This window comes from Aythya fuligula, chromosome 1, assembly GCF_009819795.1.
Source record: "Aythya fuligula isolate bAytFul2 chromosome 1, bAytFul2.pri, whole genome shotgun sequence".
Classification (NCBI taxonomy): Eukaryota; Metazoa; Chordata; class Aves; order Anseriformes; family Anatidae; genus Aythya; species Aythya fuligula.
Window position 1 is genome coordinate 62977193 of NC_045559.1, and position 25890 is coordinate 63003082.

Genomic DNA, 25890 nt, shown 5'->3' on the forward strand with positions numbered 1-25890 from the left:
GACACGTCAGCAAAAGCAGCACATTTTACCCAGCCAAGGCACGCAGCTAAATTCCCACAATCCTGAAGCATACACATAGAATATTTCTGACCACATTGGAAGTGACATGAATCCAGATAAATATGTATTAAGAAAAATACAATGTTTCCTCCTAAGGTAAGCTCAACCCACAGCCCTGAAAAGACTCCCTAGTTGGGTGCTCAGCAGGCTCCTCTATGCATATCCCACCCAGCTAACCCCTACTGTTCTAGGGCTTACCCCTCTGTGAGCAAAACCCAGCATCATCCCTCTTCTCAGGTATCCCCTCTTCTTCTATTGGGGGCAAATTGGTCTTCACAACCCAGGTTACTAAAAAAGCAGCACTACCTTCTCAAAAACAGGCAGCCTCAACAACCTTCCCTGCAAGGGACAGCAAAACTCACAACCCATTGTGCTAGTGAAAACCCATTTTCACCTGTTCAATGAACCAACACTGTGCAAAGCTGCTCCCTGACACTGCAGCATGAGGAGGTTAAAGTCCAGCAGAGGAGTAGGGCAGGGAGCCTGGAGTTAGCTTGTCTCATCTCTTGACTGCAAGCATGGCAAGATTATTATTATTATTATTAGGCTCTCTGGAACATCAAAAAACTCCAGAACAAACACAGCAGACCCTGACCCAAAACATACCCTTAACCACAGCTCCTGTGCTGTCAGCTGGCCTATACTGAGCTGGCCCAGCCATTAGGGACACACAGCTGAACCAGGTAACACTCTGTAAAGGTCTCAAAACCACTTGCTTTTTATTTGGCATAGCAGTGGAAAGATCCAGATCAAAGGGTAGTTGCCAGCTCCTGTGTAAAGATGGTGTAAGATAGAGAAATAACTTCTTGAACATTGATTAGGACCAATCTGTAGCTTTTTAGACAATTCAGGACCCACAGGGCTCCCCTGTAATAGCCAAAGGACATCCCTGTCCTTCAAGACCTACCTCCTTTCCTTTTTCCTGTGCTGTATTTCTTCTTTCTCTCATCAGATCCTGTTGTTACATCAAGCCCATAAAAAATGGATCTCCTGCATTTCTCTTTTCCACACAATATTACTAGAACTCTGTGACAAAGTAAGTCTGAAGACTTTAGACTTTGCTTTTCATCATGTTTTCCAAAACTCCATTAAGGAGCAATCAGGCAATCATTGGTAGACAGTGAAAAGCAAAAAAGGGAAGATCAATAGGTAAAGGCAGTAATCCTTTATTCCAGTGAAACAACAACAGGAATAATTTATATGACTGCAGGCTTAATTATCCCTGTTCTCACACGGTGGGATTTCAGGGAGTGTGAGAATACCTGGTCTCTTCAGATTGCTGTAAATTAATTCCTGTAAACCCCAATTGTGCAGAAAATCTGGGTCAGCCTGGTTCTCTTAGAACATTTTTCTTCAAACAAGTCTCTTATCCTGAGGTGCTCTCTAGAAAAAATGCCATCAAAATTCAGCAGCTCTCTAGACCTCATTTCATTTGGAAGGCAGGTGGCCCAGACCTAACAGCAGCCCAGTGGCTTTGCTTCCAGAGAGGCATTTGTTGGTGCACCTATAGACACCATCAGTTTTCATACATGCAGGTAGGCATATTCCCCAGATCATTTCATTGTATGTTTGGCACTAAAAGTTGTCACTTTATGCAATCCTGAAACCATATGAATTAAAAATGAGCTTCTTCATGATTGTCTGTGTATACCTATAATAAACTACTTCAATATTCAGAGCTTGTGGGAATGTGAGTGTAATTCATAAATTATGAACAAGACTTTTTCAAGCCAGGGTAATTATTATACGTATATAGCACTATGCAGAATTGTAATATTTGTGCAGAAATGCCTTACTAAAATGTCAATATTATAAATCCTACAGTAACTGATGAGATTAGTTTGGACAAGAACTTTAGCATATACGAAACAACACAGTGTGATGCTAACAGAGGCAGTCCAATTCACTAGCTGTAAATTACAACTGTTTGCTGCCTTCCAGTCCTCCGTTGGATCCAGCACAAAGCATGATTATCTGCAGCTCTTATAAGGACTATCATAAAAAAAATGAAATCTTGCAATGCAGTTCACACTAATTCATAAGTCACAAAAATATTTACAGACATGAAAAATATTTCACAAACATTTTATGTAATTACAGACAAAACAAACAAAAAATGTTACATAAAATACAAATCATTATTAATAATTTGAAAAAAAAATAGTAAGTGCAAGCTTTTTTTCCTCAACGTTTTGTCAAACAACTTTACCCCCATTACAAAGGAAGCAAAAACCTACCATGCTGAATGATATAGATATGTAGATAAAATTGAGACAACTTCTAGGAAATAACAGGCTTCCACTGGAATTGAAAGGAAATACTGCAAACTACTTTAAATTATTTTAATCTTAATTTTGAAAGTATTTCATTTCAACCAGTTAGAGATGCAAGCTTAATTTCTACTTTACAACAGAAATTATTGTGATCACTAACAGGAATGATTGCTGTAAATAAATATATACATTTGTGATTGTTTGAGAAGCCATCCCATTCGATTCTTAATGATCCTTATATACTTATTTAAACCCCTATACCTAGAGACAGAAAGGACAGGGCATTTGCTGTTTATTTGTTGCTGTTTGCTTTTGAGGGAAAGGGTTGATAACATCATCTTAAACTCTACAAGCTTATTATGCAGTTAAAAAGTTTTATGTTAAAAATGTATTTCAGTAGTTACTTTAAAAACCAATTATAAATTGGCCAACTCATGAGTAATTTGGAATCTGGAGCTCCTGTTGTTATGAGAACCAATGCCGTTTTCTCTCCCTCTGGTCCTGGCAGGTTACTGTTCACAGATGCTGTAGAAGATAGCTGTTTGCAGACATGGCACATGCAACCCCGTGCAGCTTGGTGGAAAGGATGTACATTTTTGGAGACCTGCTGTTCCATGAGTATCTATCTAACCTCTTAATGTTGTCTGTTACTGTGAGATCAGAGGCCTGCATATGGAGAAGTTTCGTTATTTAGATTATACTTATTACTGGATAAAGCTCAGAGAGAAAAAGAAGCCCAGCACATTCCATCAGAGGTATGGTTAAACAAAGGCTGTGACCTTTAGCACTGAAATAATACAAACAAAACCAAATTTATATAATGTTCTCATTCAACACCTATATTCCAGTTTCAGCTAGTTCAGGAAGCTGTCCACAGGGTTATGAAGCTAATTCTGGTATTGGATAATCTGTTGTGCTGCCCTTCATGGTGAGATGCTCCTTCTGGAAATCTGATCTCTTGTTTTGCTTTCCTTTATTTTATCTTTAGGGATAAAAGGGAATTCAAATGGAGAAGAAAATATCCTTTGTGGGTTTCACAAGTACACCTGGAGTTTTAAAGTCAGTTTTATGAACTCCTTTACTTAGAGTCACAGAATCACAGAATGGTTGAGGCTGGAAGGGACCTCTGGAAGTCATCTGGTCCAACCCTCTGCTCAGACAGGGACACTGAGAGCAAGTAGCCCAGGACCATGTACTTGTTTGCTAATTTAATGTTGCTTTAAACAGTCTTGCTTCTACAAGACTTCTATAGGGGAACTTTAGGTGTAAAGTCAATTTCTAACTATCCATAAACAAAATGCCACAAGTCTTAGCCTGTTTCCTACGGGCTCTTAAAGTCTCCCCTTTTCTAATAACTTGGAATCTTCTGGCTAATTATGACCAAATTTGACTGAGAGATTAATATTGCAAAGGTGATTAATCTTTCCTACCATCTCTGTAAATGTAGACAGCCAGGGACAAAGCAGTAGGGAACAGGCACAGAGTAATGCGGTCCTTCTCCCCAAAGGCTTCTCAGAAGATGATAGGCTTGATTTTGGAAGCTGCTTTGTATTTGTCACACCTACTGAGGTCATACAGGCTCCCATGTCTCTGCAAACCAGCTCCTTCTAAGCAGAAATCACTTCACCACTGCAATATGCAGACAATGCTGAACAGAAACAATGTACCCATTCTCACCCATCAATCCCTTTCTTCAATTGTTTTTTCTTGGGTTGGTCTTTTTTTTTCCCCCAGAGGAGAGAGTGGTATAGTAGTGAAACACATAGTTCAATACTAAAGAGTGGACTCGTCATCAGAAGTAACTATCTTGACATCAAATTTACAAAAAAAAGCAAACTACAAACTGCACTGCAGGAGCCCCCATTCACTTCTGACTCAGAAGGCAAAGCATTGCCCACTGAGTCACCAGAGCTTGCTTCAGCTGCCAAGTCTTCCCATCCAAACACCTTGTAGTTCTGGGAACAGCATCATGACAGTTGCTATTAGAGTTGTGTGACTTAACACTACGAACAGCCAAATTTTCTGCTAGCATAATTCTATTGTCTTCAGCAGAGGTGCAGCAGTGAATGCAGATCATAATTCATACTGTACTGTCACAGAAACCAATCTGTTTATAAAAAAAATAAACTTGCTGTACCTGGCTCTTTATACCTTTTGAGAACAGACAAAATCTTGTTCTGTATTAGTCCCAGTGACTTTGGCTGCAGGCCACAGCATGCTCTTTCTAAAAATAAACTGGTCACCAAAAGAAGTTTTGGTGATGGAAAGGTTAAAACTGCAAAACTGTAGTGTAATTGCTATGGTTACCAGCATGGAAATAGAACAGACATTGAAAAATAGATTTGGTAATGTCTATCTTCTTCATTGGCAACAATCTACTGAGGTTGCTTGCATTCTTGAATTGCTTACTGGGAGCCCGGTACTCCAAAAGCCTTAATGATGATGTGACCTTACCAACCATACTCATCTTCACCATAATGTCAACAGCTTCCTGAATAAAGCAGGTTTGCATTCATTGAATATGTTTGGTGGTGGGTCTTTTTAATTATTATTATGCAACAATTTGGAAGGACAAAGTATGTTTTGGATAGGTATTCTTAAGTTTAGGAGCTGCTAATCCTTTTTTTGGCAGAGCTCTGACAAAGGCTACAGAGAATGTTGTAGAAGAGGCTTCTGAAGGTCTCTAGACTAGCTTCCTGTAGATGGGGGAAAGAAGATGGACAGAAAAGGGAGAGAAGGAGTCTTCAGACCTCGATGAACCCTGTGGGCAGGTGGACAAGTGTCACATTGCTCCCTACACAGTGCAACCATCATATGCTAGGTTTATCTAAATGGCAACCTGTGGCCAAGACACCACCCCTACTGTGAAGGGGATGAAGAATGGCTGTTGAAGGACTGCAACGTGTCAAAGCAACCAAACGCTGTATCCTCCTTTTAGACCCAAGCTGCCTGTGTGGGTGAAGGCAGAATTCAAAGCCGCCACCATCTCATACGTGACATCTGGAGACAAGAAGCCACAGCTACAGCAGCTGGATCACCCTGGCAGCAAACCCATCACAGTTCACTCCACACAGTGACACTGTGCACTATATGTAAATCAGGTGCAGAGCCATAGAGGATCATTGGTTTGCTTTGCATGATTTTACTCTTTTTTTCCCTTAGAAGAAATACCTATGGTTGAAACCTGCTTGTACTGAGAATGGTCTTTAACCAAAGGGTGATCCATTGTATAAGACGTAGGTTTCGCAACAAGACATACACAAACCAGTGAGCCATTAGGCAATTCAGTTTTGGGAATTTCCACCCTTGCCTACATAAACAGAGTTAAAGGTTTGTGACAGCTGCTTGTGTTTTGATTATCTCTTTCAAGGTCTCTGAGTTCAAAACCACATTCTAGAGAAGCAACTGGCAGAAGGAAATTATTTCTAACAGCCCATCCATAGAAGTGGCCCCATTATTATTATTAATTACTCATATTGCCATAGAACCTAATTGTCCCAACCAAGAATAGAGGCTCACTGTGTTGCATTCAATACAAACAGGCGGGCAAGGCCAGACCTTGCCCAGCAGAGCCTGCTGCCCACAAGCACAAAGGCCAAGCTTCACATTAACTATTGCAAGTTCTCCAAAAAGCCTGCCCAACACACCCAACAAGGTTTTGGTGGGTCTGAGCTCCCAGTCACCTAAAAAAAGTCTTGCCTTGCAGGATTAAATGAATGTTTCCCACATACAGCCATTATAAAGGGAGCCCACCCATCAGGGCCTGGTACAACAACCCACAGCCTCTAACTTTCCCAGATGCAGCCATGACAACAAGGGGTGCATTGTGGTAAAAAAGCTGCCCGGGGGCAGTGGAGGAGGAGAGGCATGGCTTGTCCTTCGAAGGGAGAGCTGGCTGGAATTTGTCTCCTCCTGCAACAAACAAATGGGTATCGGGAAAGAACAAAAAGCACAGCAGAGAAGAGCTGTGTTTTGGAAAGGGCTGAGTGGGAAGGCATAGGCAGACTGCTACAAATGCCGCAATGGCAGCCAGGAACGGTCAGCTTCCAAAGGGGAAGGGCAGGAAAGAAGCCAGAAGTGGCAAAAGAGAAAGGACAGCTGGGGAAGAGAGTCAGCATGCTCTGACATCACCAGAGTACGTGGGAGAAGGACCAGGAGAAGCTGGAGGGTGAAGGGGGCAATCCCACAGGAGGTGGGGGTACAGGTGAAGATAAATTTAGAAGATAAAGTATTGGATTAGAACTGAGAAAATCTGTTTTCTTTGTGATTTAGCTCCAGATTTCCCATGAAGTTATGGCTGAACAGCCTATCCCTGCACAGCTTTGGGGCCTCCATTACTCATCTGTAAATTCCCTTTATTATTCCTTTATAGCAAATCCCCAACAAGGTTGTCTATTTCCACAGTAAAATCTCTAACCTTTTATTTATATGCTTAAATTCATTGTGCCAGGCAGCACAGAATCCCCAGATACTACTATCAGGCAATAAATAAAAATTTATCCCACCCTGCTGGGATCTAGGGGGCAAAACAGAAGCTCATGAAACAAGCAGTATTTTGATTTTTCAGAACGTTTGACAGAGTGCAGTCTGTTCTTTAACAGTATAGCAAATTTTTTATGTTGGCTAACAAAATTGCATTTCAATAGCTACAGACTGTTTTATGCTGATGCACATTTTCATCACTGCTATATACATCTTGTCCCTTTTGCCTGTCCGACACACTGTCAGTGACTACTCCAGTGAGTTTTATTTCACTGTAGGCTCTTCCCAGTGAAGACCCCAGCCAATGCCAGCCCCCGTTCCGTGTGGAGGCAGTGCCCATCCCTCTGGCAGCAGCTGAGGTCGTGCTGACTCACTGCCTCCAACCTTCGCCTGCACCCACTGCCAGTGCTCTGGGAAGCACCCTGTTCAATTCTCCACACAAATCACCGGACTGCAAGCTCTGAGAAAGATTGCTGATCAGATTTTGGACTCCTTTCCACTAAAAAAATAACTGACTGAAATAGAGAATTCCTAAGAAAATAGCTGAGCTGAAGAACCTGGCCAGAGAAGAATCTCTGCCGCAGGTTTTTGGGGTAGAACTCAGGTTTCCATCTTCCAAACCCACCTCTTTCAGCTGGGACAATTATAATTAGTTTCTCACAGCAGGTAGATCCTTGCATAATAGCAAGAAAACGACAATGGTCTGTGCCTAGCCCAGCTGTAGGTGTGGGTGCCCAACAGAAGTTCTCACTACTAGAGAAACCAGGGACACCATCTCAAGAAGAATCTTGCAAATAAAGGATCATTACAAAACAAAAAGCACATGCAGCACAATCATCAACTGCAACTCTTCCTGTTATACCCAGGGAAAGGGTTATTTATACCCAAACAAGGCTTATATGCTCATTTTACATCTAAGGTTCTTTTCACCAGTCTAATCTGATACAAAGACAAATCCAACAGCAATAAAGCATAGGAATGATTCTGATTGGGTATAATCTCAGCCCAAAGAACAGTGAGTAAAGTACTTTTCAAACACCAAGTGTGAAAGGTCTGATTTACTCAATGTGTTGTTTTATTTCTTGTTCTTGAATATATTCCTCCATGCTATTGCAAGCAAGAATAGAGAAAATACTTGAAACCACAAATGATGAAGCAGTGCTAAGTAGATTACAGAAAAAGAAAGCATAAACAAGGGAGGCCTAGAGGTGTATGCTGAAATCTACATATAGTCAACAAGAACGTGGTCTGTAATTTCAAAGTACGTAAGCAAAAAGATGTCATACAGGTTTCAATACAAGATTTGTTCAGCCTGCTTAACAAAGCAAGACAATATTTTCCATGATAACTAAGATACAGATTTTAGAGTCCAAATTTTCAGGTATCTGAATCTGATAATTCAGTTCTGTCACTTCAACATGGCTTTTATTTTAGGAATAGCAATCATCAAATAATATATAGTATCCTTGTAACTTTGAATTCAGCCCATTTGGAAAAAAATGTTATCACTTAACTATCTTGTTCCAGATTTGCTCCTATTTTTACACAGCTAAGCTTACAGCATGTTAAGTGAAAGTCTTGTTATTACCAGATGGCAGCCATCGGCCCTTAACTGGCAGAAAAAAGTAAGAACTTACCTAATGCCCAAGAAATGGAATTACCTAATGCCTGAAGTATCAAACTCCTAACAAATCTTACGTGCTTCCATCTCCCATATTAGTGTACATGGAAAATTATATACAAATCATACTACTATTTTTCTTACATACAGTTATATACCATACACATTATTTCACAAAGGAGTCCTTGTGACCATGTCTTTACATTTCACTTTAAAAAACTGTCCCTAAGGACACAGATTTATGACTGCAGTTTTACTTTTTTAGTAAGTAACTGATCTAGTGCACATTCTCAGCTCACAGCAGATGTAAGATACATGCCAGATAAAAACTCATTCCTTCAGGTTTCTGCCTTTTTGTTTGCTTGTTTGCCTTGCCCTTATGCATTTGGACCAAGTGCACATACATAATCAGTAATTGAAGCTCAGCTGAGTTATGACAATTCATCAAGCTGCAAGAATAAGATCATGTGTTTGAGACCAAGTAATTACAATTATTCCAGTTCTCCCTTCTTTGGTGAGAAGAAATGCAAATTCTCAGTTTATAACACATTTTATCATTTACATCTTGATGACAGTGATGTTTGCCAGCTGGTGGTGGGCACCGACTCAATAATTAAATTGTTGTCCCATTTTACCCTTGACATACACAGAAAGCCAGGACTTCAATGTTAGTCTTCAAGTCATACCTGCTATGAATGATCCTGAGATATAATCCTGAGCATAGGGTATACTGCTAAAGGTAGCATTCTTCACTTGAGGTTCTTAAATTAATAAACAAACAATCTGTAGGTGGAAATCACATGCATTACGAAAGAAATGAAAGAATGAAAATGTTCTCCTCAGACTCAGGCCAACTCTGCATGTTTGTTATCACTGTGCATTCACCTGGTTTTATGCAAAACAGTGCAACCTTTTAATGCTTTGTGAATCTCCATGAGGTACTCCGGGTATAAAAAAAACTTTTCCCACCCATCTAAAAAACAACAACTTGTTAAATTAAAGCCATGAATTATGCAAACTACAAGCTACTCAGAGCACATTTTTAATAAAAGAAATCCGAGATTACAGTTGGGTAATAATTGTTAAGTATCCTGGATTAGCCATCAAATTGAGAACCAGAGGCTGTGCCTACAGAGAGAGTTTAATAACCCTGCTGTGAACTCCCCATGTGCCCACACCTATACTCACACCAAGTTCTCTCTAGCCCTCTTAATACTGGAGTGCCAAAGGCTGAATGTTCTGTCTTGCTGGAAGCCTGAAGCCATGTCTTGGAGTCTGGCATCCTGCGTCTTGCTATGAGGATGTGAGTAGAGGAGATGCCAGTCCTGAGCAAGACTAAATCCAAATCATGCTGTGTTCATGTTTGGCCAAAATCCAAACTTTTATAAATGAATTATTTCACCAAGCCACCTGTTCCCTCTGCCTCACCCAAAATTCTACCTTCACTCTTAGAGATTTGCTGCTCCTTTTCCATCTTCCTAGCTGAGCTTTACAACTACTAGGGGCTGTTCTTCCCCCTCCAAGTATCCAAAACAGAAGTTAAAACTGCTGCTGTTAACAAAGTCCAACTTCCTTCCATGGATGTAGCCATCAGTCAGTGATGACAAAGCGCACTTCACAGTTCATTCTCAGCGCACTATATTTAAACCCATCCAGAGTAACTTGGAAAACCAAGGAAAGGCTGTGTGCGGTGGCTAAACTTCCCAGGGTGCATACTAAATGCATGGCATTGCCCCTGCCATGTGTCATCTGTGATTTCTGAGAGCACAAAATTAAAACTGAACAAACACAAACAAAAAAAGAACAGGAAGGAGTTCGTATAATTTATTTGAAATTAACCCAGAAATGACTGACTGAAGTGAAAGGTGACCAGCTGGTAACTAAGGGCTTCTTTTATGCCTCTGGGTTAAGCACAGTGTTGTGTGTATTACTGCTAGGACTGGAAACCTATTTGCTGTGTAGAGGGGTTTAACGTGGCTGTACAGCACGAGGGCAAATTAAGTGTAATTCAAAGGAGAAAGGAAGAAGGGTATGGCATGGCTGTGTGGGTAATGGGTTCCACTCCCAGCTCTGATCACAAGGACTTGAGTGCATTATCTGACCTCGCCATGCATCAATTTTCTTGCCTGAGGTTAAATAAATAAATCACCCCAGAAACAAAACAATGGGAAAAAAAATGCAGGGTTGCTTTTTGCAAAACATTATGAAAAGATACCTTACTGTGCACTCCTTCAGCCAACCAAATTTTAAAACTGCCTTAGAAGTCATCTTTTGCAGGATGGTTTTAATGGTGAGGCTGCTATGAAGCAGAGCTGACAAATCCTCTGCTGTTTCATTTTCAGCCCATGTTAAAAAAGCATTTCTAGAGTATTTCTATGATTCTCTCATGTCATTGCAATACCAAGACAGAGTATGGAAGGTCTGGTCTGCTACAAATGGAAAGATTTCTTACATTCACACAATGACAAAAAGGATCTTTCACATAAAAAATTCAGTTCAGTGTCTAATGAAGCATCAAATCTACACTAATTAAGATGTAAGGCAGAGACTGCAAAAGGGAAGATAAAAAAGTGTATAAACCATCATGGACATGAGATGAACACTAATCTAGAATGCACGGCAGAAAATTAAAGGCTGCAGACAGGAAGGAATCGCAAGAGAAATGCAGAAAATGGGAATAGACCAATGTCAGTCTTAGCAAAAGCCATTTGGTGTTAATAGTCTTAATAGGTCTGTCCCAAAACCATAGATTTAGGACAGTGGCCTGATTTTTCCTTTAACTATTAAGTTTGTTAAACTTTGATAGTGAAAGACATTTGGAAACACATACATTAGACTCCTGAAATTATTTTTCTTAATACTACCCCTCCACAGAGGAGCACAGTTCCCATTAAAGCACTAACCTGCAATCTAGCTCAATTCTACCTGCTTACTTCAGCTTTAGACATCTGCCCTTGCTGAGATGTGTTTTTCACCTTTGGAATAGCCCTAACTGCTTCCATCTGTAGCTGGTCTATACTCTGGACTGCTTTCACAGGACAGTATGAAAAATTGCTCTTTTCTCCTCATAGTCATCTGCTGTTAGTGATGCAAGCAGTCCTGGGTAAAGGGACAAAGGGAACATTCATATCTTTGCATGCCATATCAATTCCCCTAAATTGAGGACAGGAATATACCCTCTCTCCTCCCCCATAAAATAAAAGTGTTATAGAGTTCAGAAGGAAATGAGGAAAGAAGAGGGAAAGAAAGTCACGCCACAAACGTAAGGCATTTCAACAGAAATGAATACTGGCGTTTCATCTGTGCCATTATAAATTAAAATCATCCCAAAGAAAAAACGTACAGTACAGAATCATTCTGAATTAAACATCACCCCCTCAGGTACCAGACAAATAGGAAAGGGAAATCCATGGCAAAGCCAACTTTTTAATGAAGCTTACAACGTAGCAGAGCTATGAGGGATACAGAAACACAGGTGAATCAGATTCCATTCCCATTGTCCATAGGCTGAACAAACAACACCAGTGTGAAAACATGACAGAAAATGAGCTGCTTAAATGAACACATACAAGATTGAAAAAAGTGAGAAGTTATTTGAGAAGCAGGTTACTTTTCCAGAATCCCTCAATACAGCTAGAAAAACATCTGATCTCATGTATATTTTCTCCAAGTGGCAATTGCATAAAGTATGTAAAAGTTGGCCAGGTGCAAATTTAGTCTATGCATCTGACTTTGAGAATGCTCCTCATTTTACTTTGATGAATGCTCACAAATTACTATTTCATGCCAACTGTTATTTTCTCCAGCACTGTTCTGCCCCCAGTTGCATTTTCCATAAAGCCAGGTGTTCAGTCTGACTGGTGTTCTGCAGACAGACTGCACCCACACATACCTTAGAAGGCAAATCTGCTCTGCAATACAGAAGGGAAGAAAAAATATTACACATAAAGGAAGGTGAAAAGATGGCAGTGAATTATTGTTATTTTTTTAATTCATTACAAAAGGCTTAATTCCAAACAGATGCAGACCTTTAGATTAAAGTCTATTCAGTGAGCCATCATTCTGCATTCACGAGCCTTAAACAGGAAGTACTTCACAATAATGATGCCTGGCTCCCCCATTAACACTTCAATCAGTCATTTTAGATTCAGTACTAATTCAATATTTTATAGAAAATCTATGGAAAAATCAACTTTTCCATGGCATAAAATCCAGTTCCAACTCCTAGTTATCTCAGAGGAGCTCAACACATGGTGGATTCAATCCAAATCCCTCAGATTGGCAAGGGATTTCTTAGAAGAGTGAAAGTATGAAAATGATTTAACTATGAGGAGAAAACAAAACAAACTCACTTCAGAACTATTTTAGTAGTATGCAAACCCCAAGCATTTCAAGCTGACTATCACTATTTAAGGGTTGGCTATTGCAGGCGGTGTAACAAATCACTGCACTGGCTCATAAGGATACAATGCAATTAGTGAGAGCAACTGGCGATGCAGGTCCTTGGGAAAGGAAAAAAAAAGTTCGTCTGCATTTTTCATTGCATGCTGCCAAAGCTCCAGCAAGAGCTCTAATTTCCCCTAAGATGATTTCAGCTGCTTACGTTTTCTGTAGGCTAATGCACAGCATTCATTTCCCTTCAGAGGAAGCCATCCTGCCACAATTTGATAAGCATCCCCTTTAACATCAGTACCTGTTTAAGCAGCTCGTTCCATCCCCCTATTTCTCTGGCATCTATTCCTATCCTATCCAGTCTGAGTTTTTGGCTATGCTGGTAAAGCAGTTTATGGGAATGTATTGTGAACCACATCATGTACCCAGGTCTGGTTACAGACAGCATACACCCCCCTCTCAGTTATTTTTAACTGAGGTCACTTTTCTAGCTAGGTGGGACAGTATAAACAGATGCAAAACTGAGAGCTAGCACAGGGGCAGGCATGACAAAGGCAGACACAGAGCTGTCTCGCTTAGAGAAAAGCACGTCAAACTACTCCCTTACTAATACTAGGTCAATGCAGGCTCAATGACAATCAAGAGAAAGTGAAATTCAGGCATGGAGCAAGGCTGTGGCTCTGCTAACAGTCCCTATTTCCAGGCAGTAGGCTGTTACATGTTGGGTAACATACAGCAAGCAGCTACTGGAATTGAGCTGGACATAGCGGGTGCTCTCAGAGACCTTGCATTGTTCCAGGTCCCTTGCCATCTTTCTCCTCTAGTCCAACCTCCTGCTCACTGCAGGGTCAGCTCTAAGCTCCGACAGGGTTGCTTAGGGCAGTATCCAGCTGGGGCTTGAAAACTCCCAGGGAAGGAGACAGCACAACCCCTCGGGCAACCTGTGCCACTGCCTGCCCTCATGGGGAAACAGTTCCCCTTTAAATCCAGCCTGAACCTCTCTATTTTCAATCCATGCTAGTTCTTCTGTCCTCGCACCATGCCCCACTGTGAAGAGCCTGGCTCTATCTTCTCACTATTTTCTTGTGGGCATGGGCAGGCTGCTGCTGGGTTCCCCAGATCCCTCTTTTCCAGGCTGAACAAGCCCAGCTCCCTCAGCCCATCCTCACAGGGGAAGCTCTTCAGCTCTTGATGATCTTGGTGGTCCCATGCTAACTCAGCCCCAACTATCCATTCCTTTCCTATACTGGGGGGGAGACAAAAATGGATGCCATTTTCTAGGTGGGATCTAACAAATGTCAGTTCCAAAGTAATCATCACTTCTCTCAGCCTTCTCAACGCTAAGGTCCTGCCAGCACAGTCAGGGCACACTGCTGGCCCACATACAGCTCGCAGTCCTCCAGGATCCCTAAATCCTTTTCCACAGACCTGCTCCTCAGTCGGTCAGTCCCCTGCCTGTGATAATTGAATGAAAGCTTCGCAAGGTGCAGCTTGATTTTGTTAGGGCATTCCTTATAAGCACAGCTCTGCAAATGAACTGCTAAGAGCATCTTCAGACTCTTTGTTGCAGACCTGTGCTTATGGGGAGAGGAAAATACAAAATGATGAATGAAGAGCTGGAGGAACACCCAAAGCTTTGTCAGTCTTAGGGCTCTTCTGGATCCAAGCACAGTGCAAGCCCCTGCATAACAAACAGCCCTTGCATTGCCTCCCACGCTCTCCTTTCCGTGTGTAACAGTTTCCTGTGCTGCCCTGCTCTCCTCTCCTAACCAGGCCAGACATGAAAGGGAACTGGGTAAACACCCTTCCATTAGCAGTGTACGCACACAGAGGCAGCGCCAGCTGGGCTCCGGAGGAGACAGCACTGCAGCAAGCGTCTGATCACTGCTCCTCACGCACCCTTTCCCTGCCCTCACCTTGGAGCTGGGTGCTAGGCAGCACAGCCCTTCTGAGTGGCACAGCGTGGAAAGGCTCACAGAACCAAGTGTTGAGATCAGGATGAGGTGTTGGAAATGCTCACCTCATCTCACAGACATTGTCGCTGAAAGGAGGTGTAAGTATATACTGAGGTGGCATCAGTTCACAGCTCTTAAGTTACATATTTGGGACACATTCATCTTTAGGCGGAATTCAGAAAATCTCACTGGGATGTGTGAGCGTCATCACACTTTCCTAAGCGTCCCGTGCTGCATACAGGTGCACAGAGTGACTGTCCATTTAAAAGGGCATTATTTGGGATAGGGAGCCTCCCCCTCCACTGTTCTGTCTTTTTGGATCCAAGAAGCCCCATTAACTGTACACTTCAAAGATGGAAAAGACAGAGAAGAAACTGCAAACACACAGCTTCAGAGAAGGGTGGGGGAGTCAGAGGGACAGCACTGTGTCAGGGGACTGGGGAGATGGAGCTTGAGTCATCCACATGAAAGCAGCACAGGCAAGAGCAGAACAACACAGAAGCTGTCAGAAAGAGCTTTAGCTCTACTCTCCAAGAACCCTTTCCAGTCACAAACCAAGAATTATTTGTGGAAGCCACGTTGCTAAACTCACTAAGCATAAAACAATGATGCAACATCTCTGTGAGGTAAAGAAAGCACAGATTTTTGACCTGCAAAGGATAGGGCTGCTCACCAATAGTCTGGTTTCCGATTATTTACCAAGGATATTTGGGTTGAGTGTAACATGAACACTAAACTGCACCTTCAAACTAAAAATCAGATAGCCAGCTCTATGTGTAATCCAGGGGAAGCACTTGTCCCCATAGAACTACACACATAAAAGCCAAGGAGCTGAGTGAGAAACTGCTCAAACTAGTCAGCCAGAGAGTGAAGGAGGGGAACCTGAGGATCTGCTCAGCTGCTATGTTCGTGATTTGATTTTTAAAGGGAAATCTCTGCCTAGCATTTCCCAGGCCTAGATGCCTTGTATGGTTGGATACCAAAGCTGCCTTCAATCCCCATTTTATCACAGCTGGAGGTGACTGATATTTCTCCCCTCTAAAAACATTGCCAGCCACCAGCGAACAGCAACTAATCACAGAATCACAGGATGGGTGAGGTTGGAAGGGACCACTTGAAATCATCTCATCCAGCCCCCAGCTGAAGCAGGGACAGCTACAGCAGGTTGCCCAGGAAAGAAGATCAATATGAAGCCATTTTACCCTTCTTTAAAAGAAAGAAATCTAACAACAGAGATTGTACTTACAGCAAATGCAATGTAAACATATAAGACCACAAATATGACAGACTGGAAAATGGTTTCCACAGAATATGCTACTAATTACACTTTCAACCCTGTAAAACAGTGAAAACAGAGTACCTTTAATCACATGACTAAGAGCAATGAGTCTTATTCCCTGCACTCTTATTCACAGCAGGTTAGACAGCACATCTCCTAAAGCAACCTTTTGAACAGGGGCCCTAAAACTACAGCATTTTTACTGCAGGGTCAAAATTCCACTAGTTTGAGATGTAATTGAGCAAGGCACAGCAACATATCTTACGGACTGGAGAAAAAATATGAACATTAATAAAGCTTTAAAATAATAATGTTTTGTTTAACACTATTCCTACAGTCTTGTCTAACTTCAGGACCACCAGTGCTCCATCTCATAATGCTGAAGGCTGTTAAAGTTAACACAACAGAGTGTATGCTTTCACACTCCTACTATTCACTTCATTTTTGAAAACGAAAGGTTGGTAGCCGACAGATGTTTTGAGTCTTTCCAGAACAGCTTACACATGTAATAACTGCTCTATTTTGGAAGAAATATTTATTAGGTCACTGTTTAAAACTTCCAGCTTTTGCAGTATAAACCAATGTCATGCCCCAAAACATTCAAGTCTTAGGCTAAAGCAGAAACCTCTGAATAAAGCACAAGAAACATTGGAGCTTACTATAATAATTCATTTTGCATGGTGCTTAGCATATATTCTATATACAAGTATTAATATTTAATGTAATGTATTGCAATTTGCTTTTAATTCTACATCCTATAATGGCCTTACTTTCCCATCTCACCCTCCAGCAATGGAAATTATTGTATAGCTGAGGCTCTGTATTGCAATCTGTATGGAAAAAGCCCCACTGAAGTTCACTTGAATTCTGAACTGCCAAGGAACATAGGAGAAAACTTCAGATCCTAGATGGCTAAGCCATGACTAAGTAGTCAAAGACAGGCAGCTCTGTCTGCTGAGCAATAAATGCAATAATGTCCTAACAGCAGAAAAAAAGGAATAATGAAATAATTCAGAAATGAAGACTTGCCTCAGGAAAAACATAGGATGAGATTTGACCCCAGTAAATGAATCTGTTCAGAGAAGAGGTAACGGCCCTACACATAATTGTGCCCCCACCCGTGCACCTACTGTTCCTCTTGAATGGATAAACCATTTGTTTCAGTATAAATCTGAGGCCTCTTTCCTATACCCCACTATGACTTCAGAGAGGCTGCAGATGTAGAGATACAAGAGTGGAAGAACAAATCCTCACTGACATAGCAGGAGTTTTCCTAGCTCCAGTCCGGCCATGGTGTTTGATGTCCCACCATGCAGACCACACCCAGGCCACAGTCCAGGATGTTCTCTGCAGCATCTGCTGGAGACAATACACAGGGACCCTACTCCACACATTTTGGAGGGAGCCTTAATAAAAAGCTGGCAAAGAGGCAGAGGCAGCTCAGAGCCAGAGAGCTTTCAGACAGAACTCTACAACCCCAAAACCCAGGCCCCCAAATCACAGAACAGCTTGCCCAAACCACCTCGGTCTGAATCCTGCCTTGCTGATGCCATCTGAGGCATCATTTGCTTATGCTCCAGTGAGGAATCTGATCTGCACACATGGAACAGTCATAATGGAGGTGTTTACAGAGAAGATGAAAAAATACATTACAGCGACAGGAAGGAATATGAGCAAATTCTTTTTGCAGGGCTGCATGTGTGGTGAGAATCAGTGTGGTTTCTCCTATAAAGGTTGGAAGCAAGAAGAAATCTCTTGCAGCCTACATGGAGGATGGAGATGCCCTATCTGCAGCGATGAAGAGCTCTGGAATTGAGAGCCCCAGACCTGAACTGGAAACTGGATCAACTCCACTCTTGCTTGGCATCAGGCAAGCTACAGGATTTTCCTCTTCCTTTCTCCACAGATATCTCAGTGTCCATGCTGTGGTTGGCACAGCATGAAGGCATGGCCCTGCGGGACAGCTTCTGGGCTGCAGAGCACACCGTCCTGTTGGCTTTGAGGGGAAGTAAACAGGAAGAGAATTTGTGCATGTTTCATTTCAGTTAGCCATGTTGATTGATCCCTCTAGTTTAATAATTTAAACTCAGTTCCTTGCACTGTCCCTTCTGTCTGCGGCCATGTGTACAAATGTGTCATCCCTAGTTTCTGATGAGTCTTCTGTATAACAGCTAGGTAGACTGCTGCCTCTCTCTTTTTTTTTTTTTTTCCCCACAGAAATCACCTTGTGTATTTTCCCCATGATTCTGCTCCTCTATTAATGCCAGGTCATTTCAAATAGCATTGCCTTCATGCCCGTGCAAGTCACATATCTCCACCCCTGAACCTGTGACTATTGATTTCAAAGTCCTAAGCCTACTGCATAGTCTCAGCAGGGGTGGGGAAGCAGATATCAAGTTTAAGTAGATCGATAGGTTTTTCTGAAAATTAGCTTTCCTCTTCTTGAAAATACATTTTTAAATCCTTCTGGTCACTGAGCCAAGCCTGTAGCATAACACATTTACCTGCAAGTAGAATAAATACTTTGTTTTATTAAAAAATGCTTCTAAAAGTGCATCAAAGCTAGTACTCTAAAGAATATTCATATATAATCTCAGTACTTTAAAGAATATTCATATATAATCTAAGTTTACAAAGCGATTTCCCTCCATATGGAACATGGTCATGATTTCTGACTGAAGAGAATTTCTGCATGTTATATATAGTGATACATTCCTTTTAAATTTGGAAAAAAAAATCTGTTTGATGCTTTAACGTCTCTTTTTGAAATATGTAATCATTTATGTTCCCATACAGTATAAAAATACTACCAAATGTAGAGACGTGAGACCTGCACATGTGTGTACACATAGCCCTTCCATAGGTCCTGTGGATGTGCAATGTCTCAATCTCAAGTTATTTCCCTTAATGATGACTACAGGAAGAACGATGATATTTCAGAGTCATGTTGAGCAGAGCCAGAAGGTTGGGTGCAGTCATTCCTACCTACTTTATACTTTAGTTGTTACAGAAACACGTTTGAAAGATGAAGTTGAAACACCCCTCAGATCATTTATCCTTTCAGCATGACACAGAAGTTTAATTTCCACTGACTGGGGGTGACCTCAAGACTACTGTACAGCTACTTTGCCTCCCCTTAATGGCAGCGCTTCCCCAGAGCGGGGGGAATAAACCAGGGCTATAAATAACTTCAGAAGGCACCGTCTCCCTTCCCATGCACTGCGGACGACTGTTTACACAGCTCCCCTGCCTATACACCCTAGGTTTGCCGAGCTCTCATCCTCCGTGCTGGTCGATCCCCTCTTCGCACACAGCGCTGCGGCGATGTCTTGAGGCAGCCCGGTGCCGCAGACAGCCGGTACCCAAAATTGCGGCTCCAGCGAGGATAAGGAGGTGATGCCGGGGGGCTGCGGCGCTGTGTGAGCCGTCCTGGAGGCCGCGGTGCTGGCCGAGCCTCGGCTCCCCGGAGACCCCCTCCTCCCGTCCCCGCCAAGCCCCGCGGCCACCCGGGGCCTCTCCGCTCGCCCCCTGGCGAGGGGCTCCGGCGGGGACACGCGTGGGGCGCCCCCGCAGCTGCCCCGCGAGGCGGGGGGGAGACAAAAGCCTGGGCTCGCTCACCTCCTTCAGCTGCTCCAGCTCCTGCTTGAGGCCGTCATACTCCGCCTCCAGCTCGTCGTACTGCTGCTTGAGGGTGAGCTTCTCCTCCAGCACCACCAGCCCATACTCCGCCGCCTGGATCTTCTCGTGGGTCGTCTCGGAGAGCTCCCGGGTCAGCCGCTCGATCTCGCTCTTGTAGTGGTCGGCGCCCTGCAGCACCTCCTCCGCAGCCATAGCCCCGCCGGCTCTGCCGCACCGCCGGGCCGCCGGGGCAGCGAGGGGGCGGGCGCGGCCGGGGGGGCGGCACCGGCACCGCCACCGGCACCGGCGGCCTGGGGATGGCGGCGGGGACGGGGATGGGGTTGGGATGGAGATGGGATAAGGATGGGAAAAGGATGGGGATGGGATAAGGATGGGGATGGGAAAAGGATGGGGATGGGGGTGGCTATGGGGATGGGATAAGGATGGGGATGTGGTCCGGGGCTATGGGGATGGGATAAGGATGGGGATGGGGTCCGGGGCCGCCGCCCAAGCCGCCCCCGGCCCCGCCGCCGCTCTCCGGCCCTGCGGGGGGCTGCCCGCGGCGGGGGCGGCTGGGCCGGGCGAGCCCCGCGGCCCGGGGAGGCGGCAGCGGGAGCGCGCCTCGGTGCGGCGGCTGCCGGGGAGCTGCTGCTGCTGCTTGCGGAGCCCGCACCCCCGCCTCCCCGCCGCACGGTCCCTCCCCTGCGCTCTTTAAGGCGCCGGCGCCCCGGGGTTTGGCATATCCCCCCCCCCCTTCCCCGGCAGGCGGGCACAGCCCGGGGACGGCGCTGGCCGAGCCCGCGGGGTGCTGCCGCCGGCTGGCGGGACCCTCCCGGTGCGGGGATTATGGCAGTTTTATGCTGGCTGCGGAAAGACAGATGATACTTGCCCGGCATAAAACGGGTGGTTGCATGCAGACAGCAACTGATCCCGCACAAAGCCCGCCAGTAAAAAAGTTAACGCGTCGGATTAGGGGCTCTTTGCATATCTGAACTGGAAGAGTGAGTTCAGCCGGGAACAGTGTTATAATGTCTCGCGTCACAGCCTTTTTGACTTGGTACTAGGAGTCTTAAGCCCAATTTTATTGTTTCTTCAAACTATGGCTTGCAAACAAAGACCTTATCCTATTGGTATCGACCAAGCTTTGCTATAAGTACTAACGCAAACAGGTTTTCATGCTCAACAAACGTTTATTTTTTTAATACTAGCAAAACCAGGCCTTTAAAGTACAAAGTTTAACAATTGACTTAGAATTTCCAGGAAACAGAAGATTAAAAAGAAAAAATAAAAAAGATGCTATGTATAGAAGATTGATATCAGAGTCCACCAATGAAGCACTATATTGGAAATCAAAGACATAAATTTGCCTTCTTCCTGACCTGTTAATGTAGTTTTAAACAAACCACATCACCTTTCTACCTCAGCTTCCCCATGTTCTGGGAAAGATATAAAAATGTCTAGACTCCTCAGCAAAGTGCTTTGAGATCTGCAAATGGAAGCTCTGGTGCTAGTCATACAGTATGTGCATGCAGTATATAGCCTCTATCAATACATGCATACACAACTAACACACTGTAATCTAGCCTGCATAAACGCTGCTTCTTGTTGCCTAGAGAACATAAATCAAAAAAATAAGTCAGGTAATAGATGTTCTGTCAAGTCTGTACCTTCCAAAAATTCACATTTTTAATGAATTCTAGTGCAGAAACAAGAGTGAATATTAATGAGAAAGAAACAAGCATGCATATTAATAGGTAAGGAGAGTGAGTGGCTCTCACCAATGGCTGAATATCAAAATGGAGGAGGAAAAAACACTATTCCAACTGTAATTCCAACTGTATGACTAACCTTAACATCCTTTTCTTAGAAGAGGATGAAACACTCCACAAATCTTACAAAAAAAAAAAAAAAAAAAAAAAAAAAGTAGCAAAATGTTGTATTGAGAGCTTTTGGATGCTCCAGTCTAGCTGTGTTCAGCTTTTGACCAGCTTTTTGTCATTATGAAAACATTTAGTGAAATTTCATTCAAGAACACATTGAAAAACACCTTAAGACCAGTGCTGAAAATGAGCAGTTGGTTCAAGGCAGTGTGGAAACAGGCTGAAGCAACAGGATGCCTATAGCTAATCTATCCTTGTTGTAGCTCCATATACATCATTTAGTTGACAATCTCACTCATAACCCAAGGGCAGCCTCACCACATGTCTGAACATCTGTGCCCTGGAGAGGAAATCTGGCTTGTTAAAATGTGTCATTTTTCTGCAATACCTCACAAGAAAGTTAGGGAGAATCTTCCCTTTTAAAGTTGGGAGGAGGAGTGAAATCTGGCTGATGTGCACTGTGCAGAAGTTTACAGGGGCTGCGGTAGGGTTTTCAAAAACTTCAACTCCTCTAGCTACTCCAACCTGAAAACACCTAACATGTCTGTCATTTGATGTCATTAGGTCTCATTTATTCTGCATCATGCCCCCTTGTGTATGCACCATCAAATCTTGCTCCTTTGGTGAGAGTTGCCTTTGTTTTAGAAGTCTACTGCTAAAAAGTCATCTTTAGGATGAAATGAGCCATGCCTCAGAGATGTCAGTTGTTAGTTTCTCTACTGACTACAGAGGACCTGGTGTGGCCAATTCAGACACAGATGTATACATTCCAGCATACACATTTAATTAAATGAATACCACCTTTTGCATCTATAGCTTTTCTTAGGGCTTAAAACTAGCACCCACTCTACTTTCCAGACTCCCCCTCCTGTATTCATAATGTTTCCAATGGCTCTGAACAATTTTTAAGTTCTTTTCCCTGATATATGGAGTTCTGGTTCATCTCATTCCTGAGTCTATGGAGATGAGAAAGGACAGATGATCCTATAAATAGCATCTTAGTTATAGGGACAGACATTATGAAAGAAGGAAGTGCTGCAGCATGACCCAAAGGGGGTCAGTCTCTATTGAGTACCTCACAACTGAAATAGCAGGATCTCCATTGATTCTTGCTTTCTGGACTGCCTGTATATGTATGGATGAAAGTAACTGACCTGATCTCCGAATTGGAGAGATATGGATTCAAAAGGCAGGCCACTCAGTGGATAATGAATTGGCTTGAAGACTACATCCAGGAAGTGGTGGTCAATGGCTCTATGTCCAGGTGCAGTCGTATTTCTCAGGGGCCTGACCTGGGACTGGTACTGTTTAATATCTTTATCAGTGACATAGACAGTGGGATCAAGTGCAGCCTCAGTGAGTTTGCAGATGACACCAAGCTGAGTGGTGCGGTCAATACCACAGAAAGAAGGGATGCCATCCAAAGGGAGTTGGCCAATGTGAACCTAATGGGGCTTAATAAGTCCAAGTGCAAGGTGCTACACCTGGGTTGGGGCAATCCCAGACATGAGCACAGACTGGGAGAAGAATTCATTGAGAGAAGCTGTGCAGAAAAGGACTTGGAGGGTTCTGGTAGCCGAAAGGCTCAACGTGAGCTAGCAGTGCATGCTTGCAGCACAGAAACTAACTATGTCCGGGGCTTCACCAACAGAGAGTGGCCAGCAGGGGAGGAGGGTGATTGTCCCCCTCTGCTCTGCCCTCATGAGGCCCCACCTGGAGTGTTGCGTCCAAGTCTAGGGTCACCAGCACCAGAAGGATGTGGACCTGTTGGAGCAAGTCCAGAGGAGGTCTACAAAGATGATCAAAGGGCTGGAGCACCTCTCCTATGAAGAAAAACTGAGAGAGCTGGGGATGTTCAGCCTAAAGAAGAGAAGGCTCTGGGGAGACCTCATTGCAGCTTTTCAATATTTAAAGCGGGCTTATAAAAAAAGATGAAGAGCAACTTTTTGCTTGGGCAGATAATGACAGGACACGGGGGAGTGGTTTTAAACTAAACGAGGGGAGATTTAGACTAGATATTAGGAGGAAATTCTTCACTCAGAAGGTGGTGAGGCACTGGCACAGGTTGCCTGGAGAAGTTGTGGGTGCCCCATCCCTGGAGGTGTTCAAGGCCAGGTTGGATGGGGCCTTGGGCAACCTGGTCTGGTGGGAGGTATCCCTGCCCATGGCAGGGGGGTGGGACTGGGTGGGCTTTAGGGTCCCTTTCAACCCGAGATGTTGATGTTCTATGATTCTATGACTGCATGGTGGTGCCAGCAAAGTGCTGGTCTCAGGCCACAGATCTGGTACTTTTTGGAGCATAGTTTCTAGTGTAGATAGCCCTAAAAAATGATGTAGATATTTTAAATAATTTCACTACACAAATATGCATCACTTCACATTTTTTAAGTCCTTCTACAATGCTTTATGCTTTCTGCCTTAAAAACCTCGAAATATATGCTCCAGTCTTACCAAAGATTGACATAGCACCCTGCATTGTTATTCCTCCTTCATTTTGCCCTGCTGCACCCCTCTCACATGAATATTTTAAAACACTTTACAGTCATTTAGTGACATTCAGCATGCCCTCATAAAACAAGCTTCCTTATAATTGCATTTCTTTCATGAACAGAAATTGTCCTTTGAATTACTGGCACATTACACTGGTAAACTCTTACACTAAAGACAGTAGGTTCCACTACCAAAAAATGCCATTCTGGTTGCACATTTTTTGAGACACCCAGATATTCAAGGATAGGCAAAATGATGTGGTTCAAACCTTGCTCAACGTAGTATTATCTAAACTCCAAAGCCATTAAAAAGTATTTAGTGACCTATGTGAAATGAACTACTGGTTCTACATCTTAGTGGAAATGCAGCTATAAAAGCCACTGTTGCAGATGTCTAAATCACTGCATCACACAGAAATCGCTTTGAGTCCATTTGCATGGAGGGTCTCACTGGGACAGAGCCCAAATCTAACAACTGCTAATTAGTGTTTGGCAGGTTTGCCAGTGTCCAAATTTAAAAAAAAAAAAAAAAAAAAAAAAAAAAAGTATGAGGACTGTTGTCATTAGTAGGAATGGGATTGATTTCCTGAAAAATAAAAGGGGAAAAAAGCACTGAAAGAAGCCAGTGCTGCAACTACGCTGTGTTTTGGAGATAAACAAGTGACTTTTATACTGCCAAGGCTTCATCTTTCTTGAGCACTGAATATACACAACGTATTTGTAATGAATGACCAGCCAAGAGATAAAAGGGAGGCACTGAGAAGGAAATGAAATTTTAAGAGATATTTAAAGATCATAGTGCAATAGAAATGGTAATAGGTTTTAAGAAAATTCATTTATAAAGGACATTAAGAGAAACTAAACAAAAGTTAATAAACAATAATGCATATAATGAAAGGTAATGATGTTATAATGATTAACACAAGTATCAGTGTTCAAAAGAAAAGCTTTCAAACATCTGTGTCCTTATCTAAATTTCTCTTAAGAAGCTTCAAGGGTAAACAAAAACAAAAAAAATTAACCCTATGGTCAGGTGGGCTTAAATTTGGCACACTGGAGCTTGCATCTCCATGAGAATAATTTTGGACCCCAAAAACCTGAAAATTTTGACAACTGCTAATGTAGTACATACAGAATCCAAAGAAGAAAACAGCAGTTAGTGTAAGTTTTGCGTGCAATGAGTAAAGGGCAGAGAAACAAAAAATATTTTTACAGGAAAGCTATGAAAAAATAAAGCACAAGGACATTTAGAAAACACATTCAGCAATAATCAAACAGCAACACAATTCCTACAGAATATAAATAATACAGCCAATAGCAAAGGATGTGAATTATTTTTCTGTTAAAATGAGTAATATCACCCCAGTTTGAAAGGATGTTGCTTTCAGCATGCATTAACAATAGGTCTTGGTTCATCTCCATGGACATCATCTGATTCTTTTTCTTGACATAATTGCCCATGGGCTCTGGACCCAGGACACAGCTCTACCATTCCATGCAGGGTCTTACAGTAAAAAAAAAAAAAAACATAGAAAGCATTATTGTGTCTATTTAAACTACTAGGCACTTTTGTGTGGTGCAAGGAATACCTGTCCACTTAGAATCCACTTAGAATATGTTGCCCAAACAGCTTCTCAGCAATTTAGTCCAGATAAACCAGTGTCACCATGCAAGCTGTTTCTTACTGGACAGGCTTAAAACCAGAAGGAGGGATAATGCAGTTTATCTTGGATTAACAACAAAAATATCCATTGCCCAGAGAATGAATATAGTGAGGGCTGAAGCAAACTGCAATTTAGCAGGTTGCTCAGGACAGCAGATTTTTATGAGAGATGGGCAAA

At 42.9% G+C, this 25890-nt stretch overlaps 1 protein-coding gene across 15 annotated transcripts in view; it reads right to left on the bottom strand.

Moving 5' to 3' along the window:
- The window catches only part of BICD1 (BICD cargo adaptor 1), a 172732-nt gene extending 152779 nt beyond the window's left edge, over positions 1-19953 (bottom strand). For 7 of the 15 annotated variants that reach the window (XR_004254281.1, XM_032205270.1, XM_032205289.1 and 4 more), the window contains exon 1: positions 19681-19952. Coding sequence is in view for 13 of the 15 variants with exons in the window: in XM_032205270.1 (XP_032061161.1) it covers positions 19681-19893 (213 nt within the window). In the remaining 2 variants the exon portion in view is untranslated. Of the gene's footprint in view, positions 1-19680 lie in introns of all 15 variants that reach the window. The other 8 variants (XM_032205326.1, XM_032205318.1, XM_032205374.1 and 5 more) reach the window with 2 other exon arrangements.
- Between the last annotated feature and the right edge of the window lie 5937 nt (positions 19954-25890).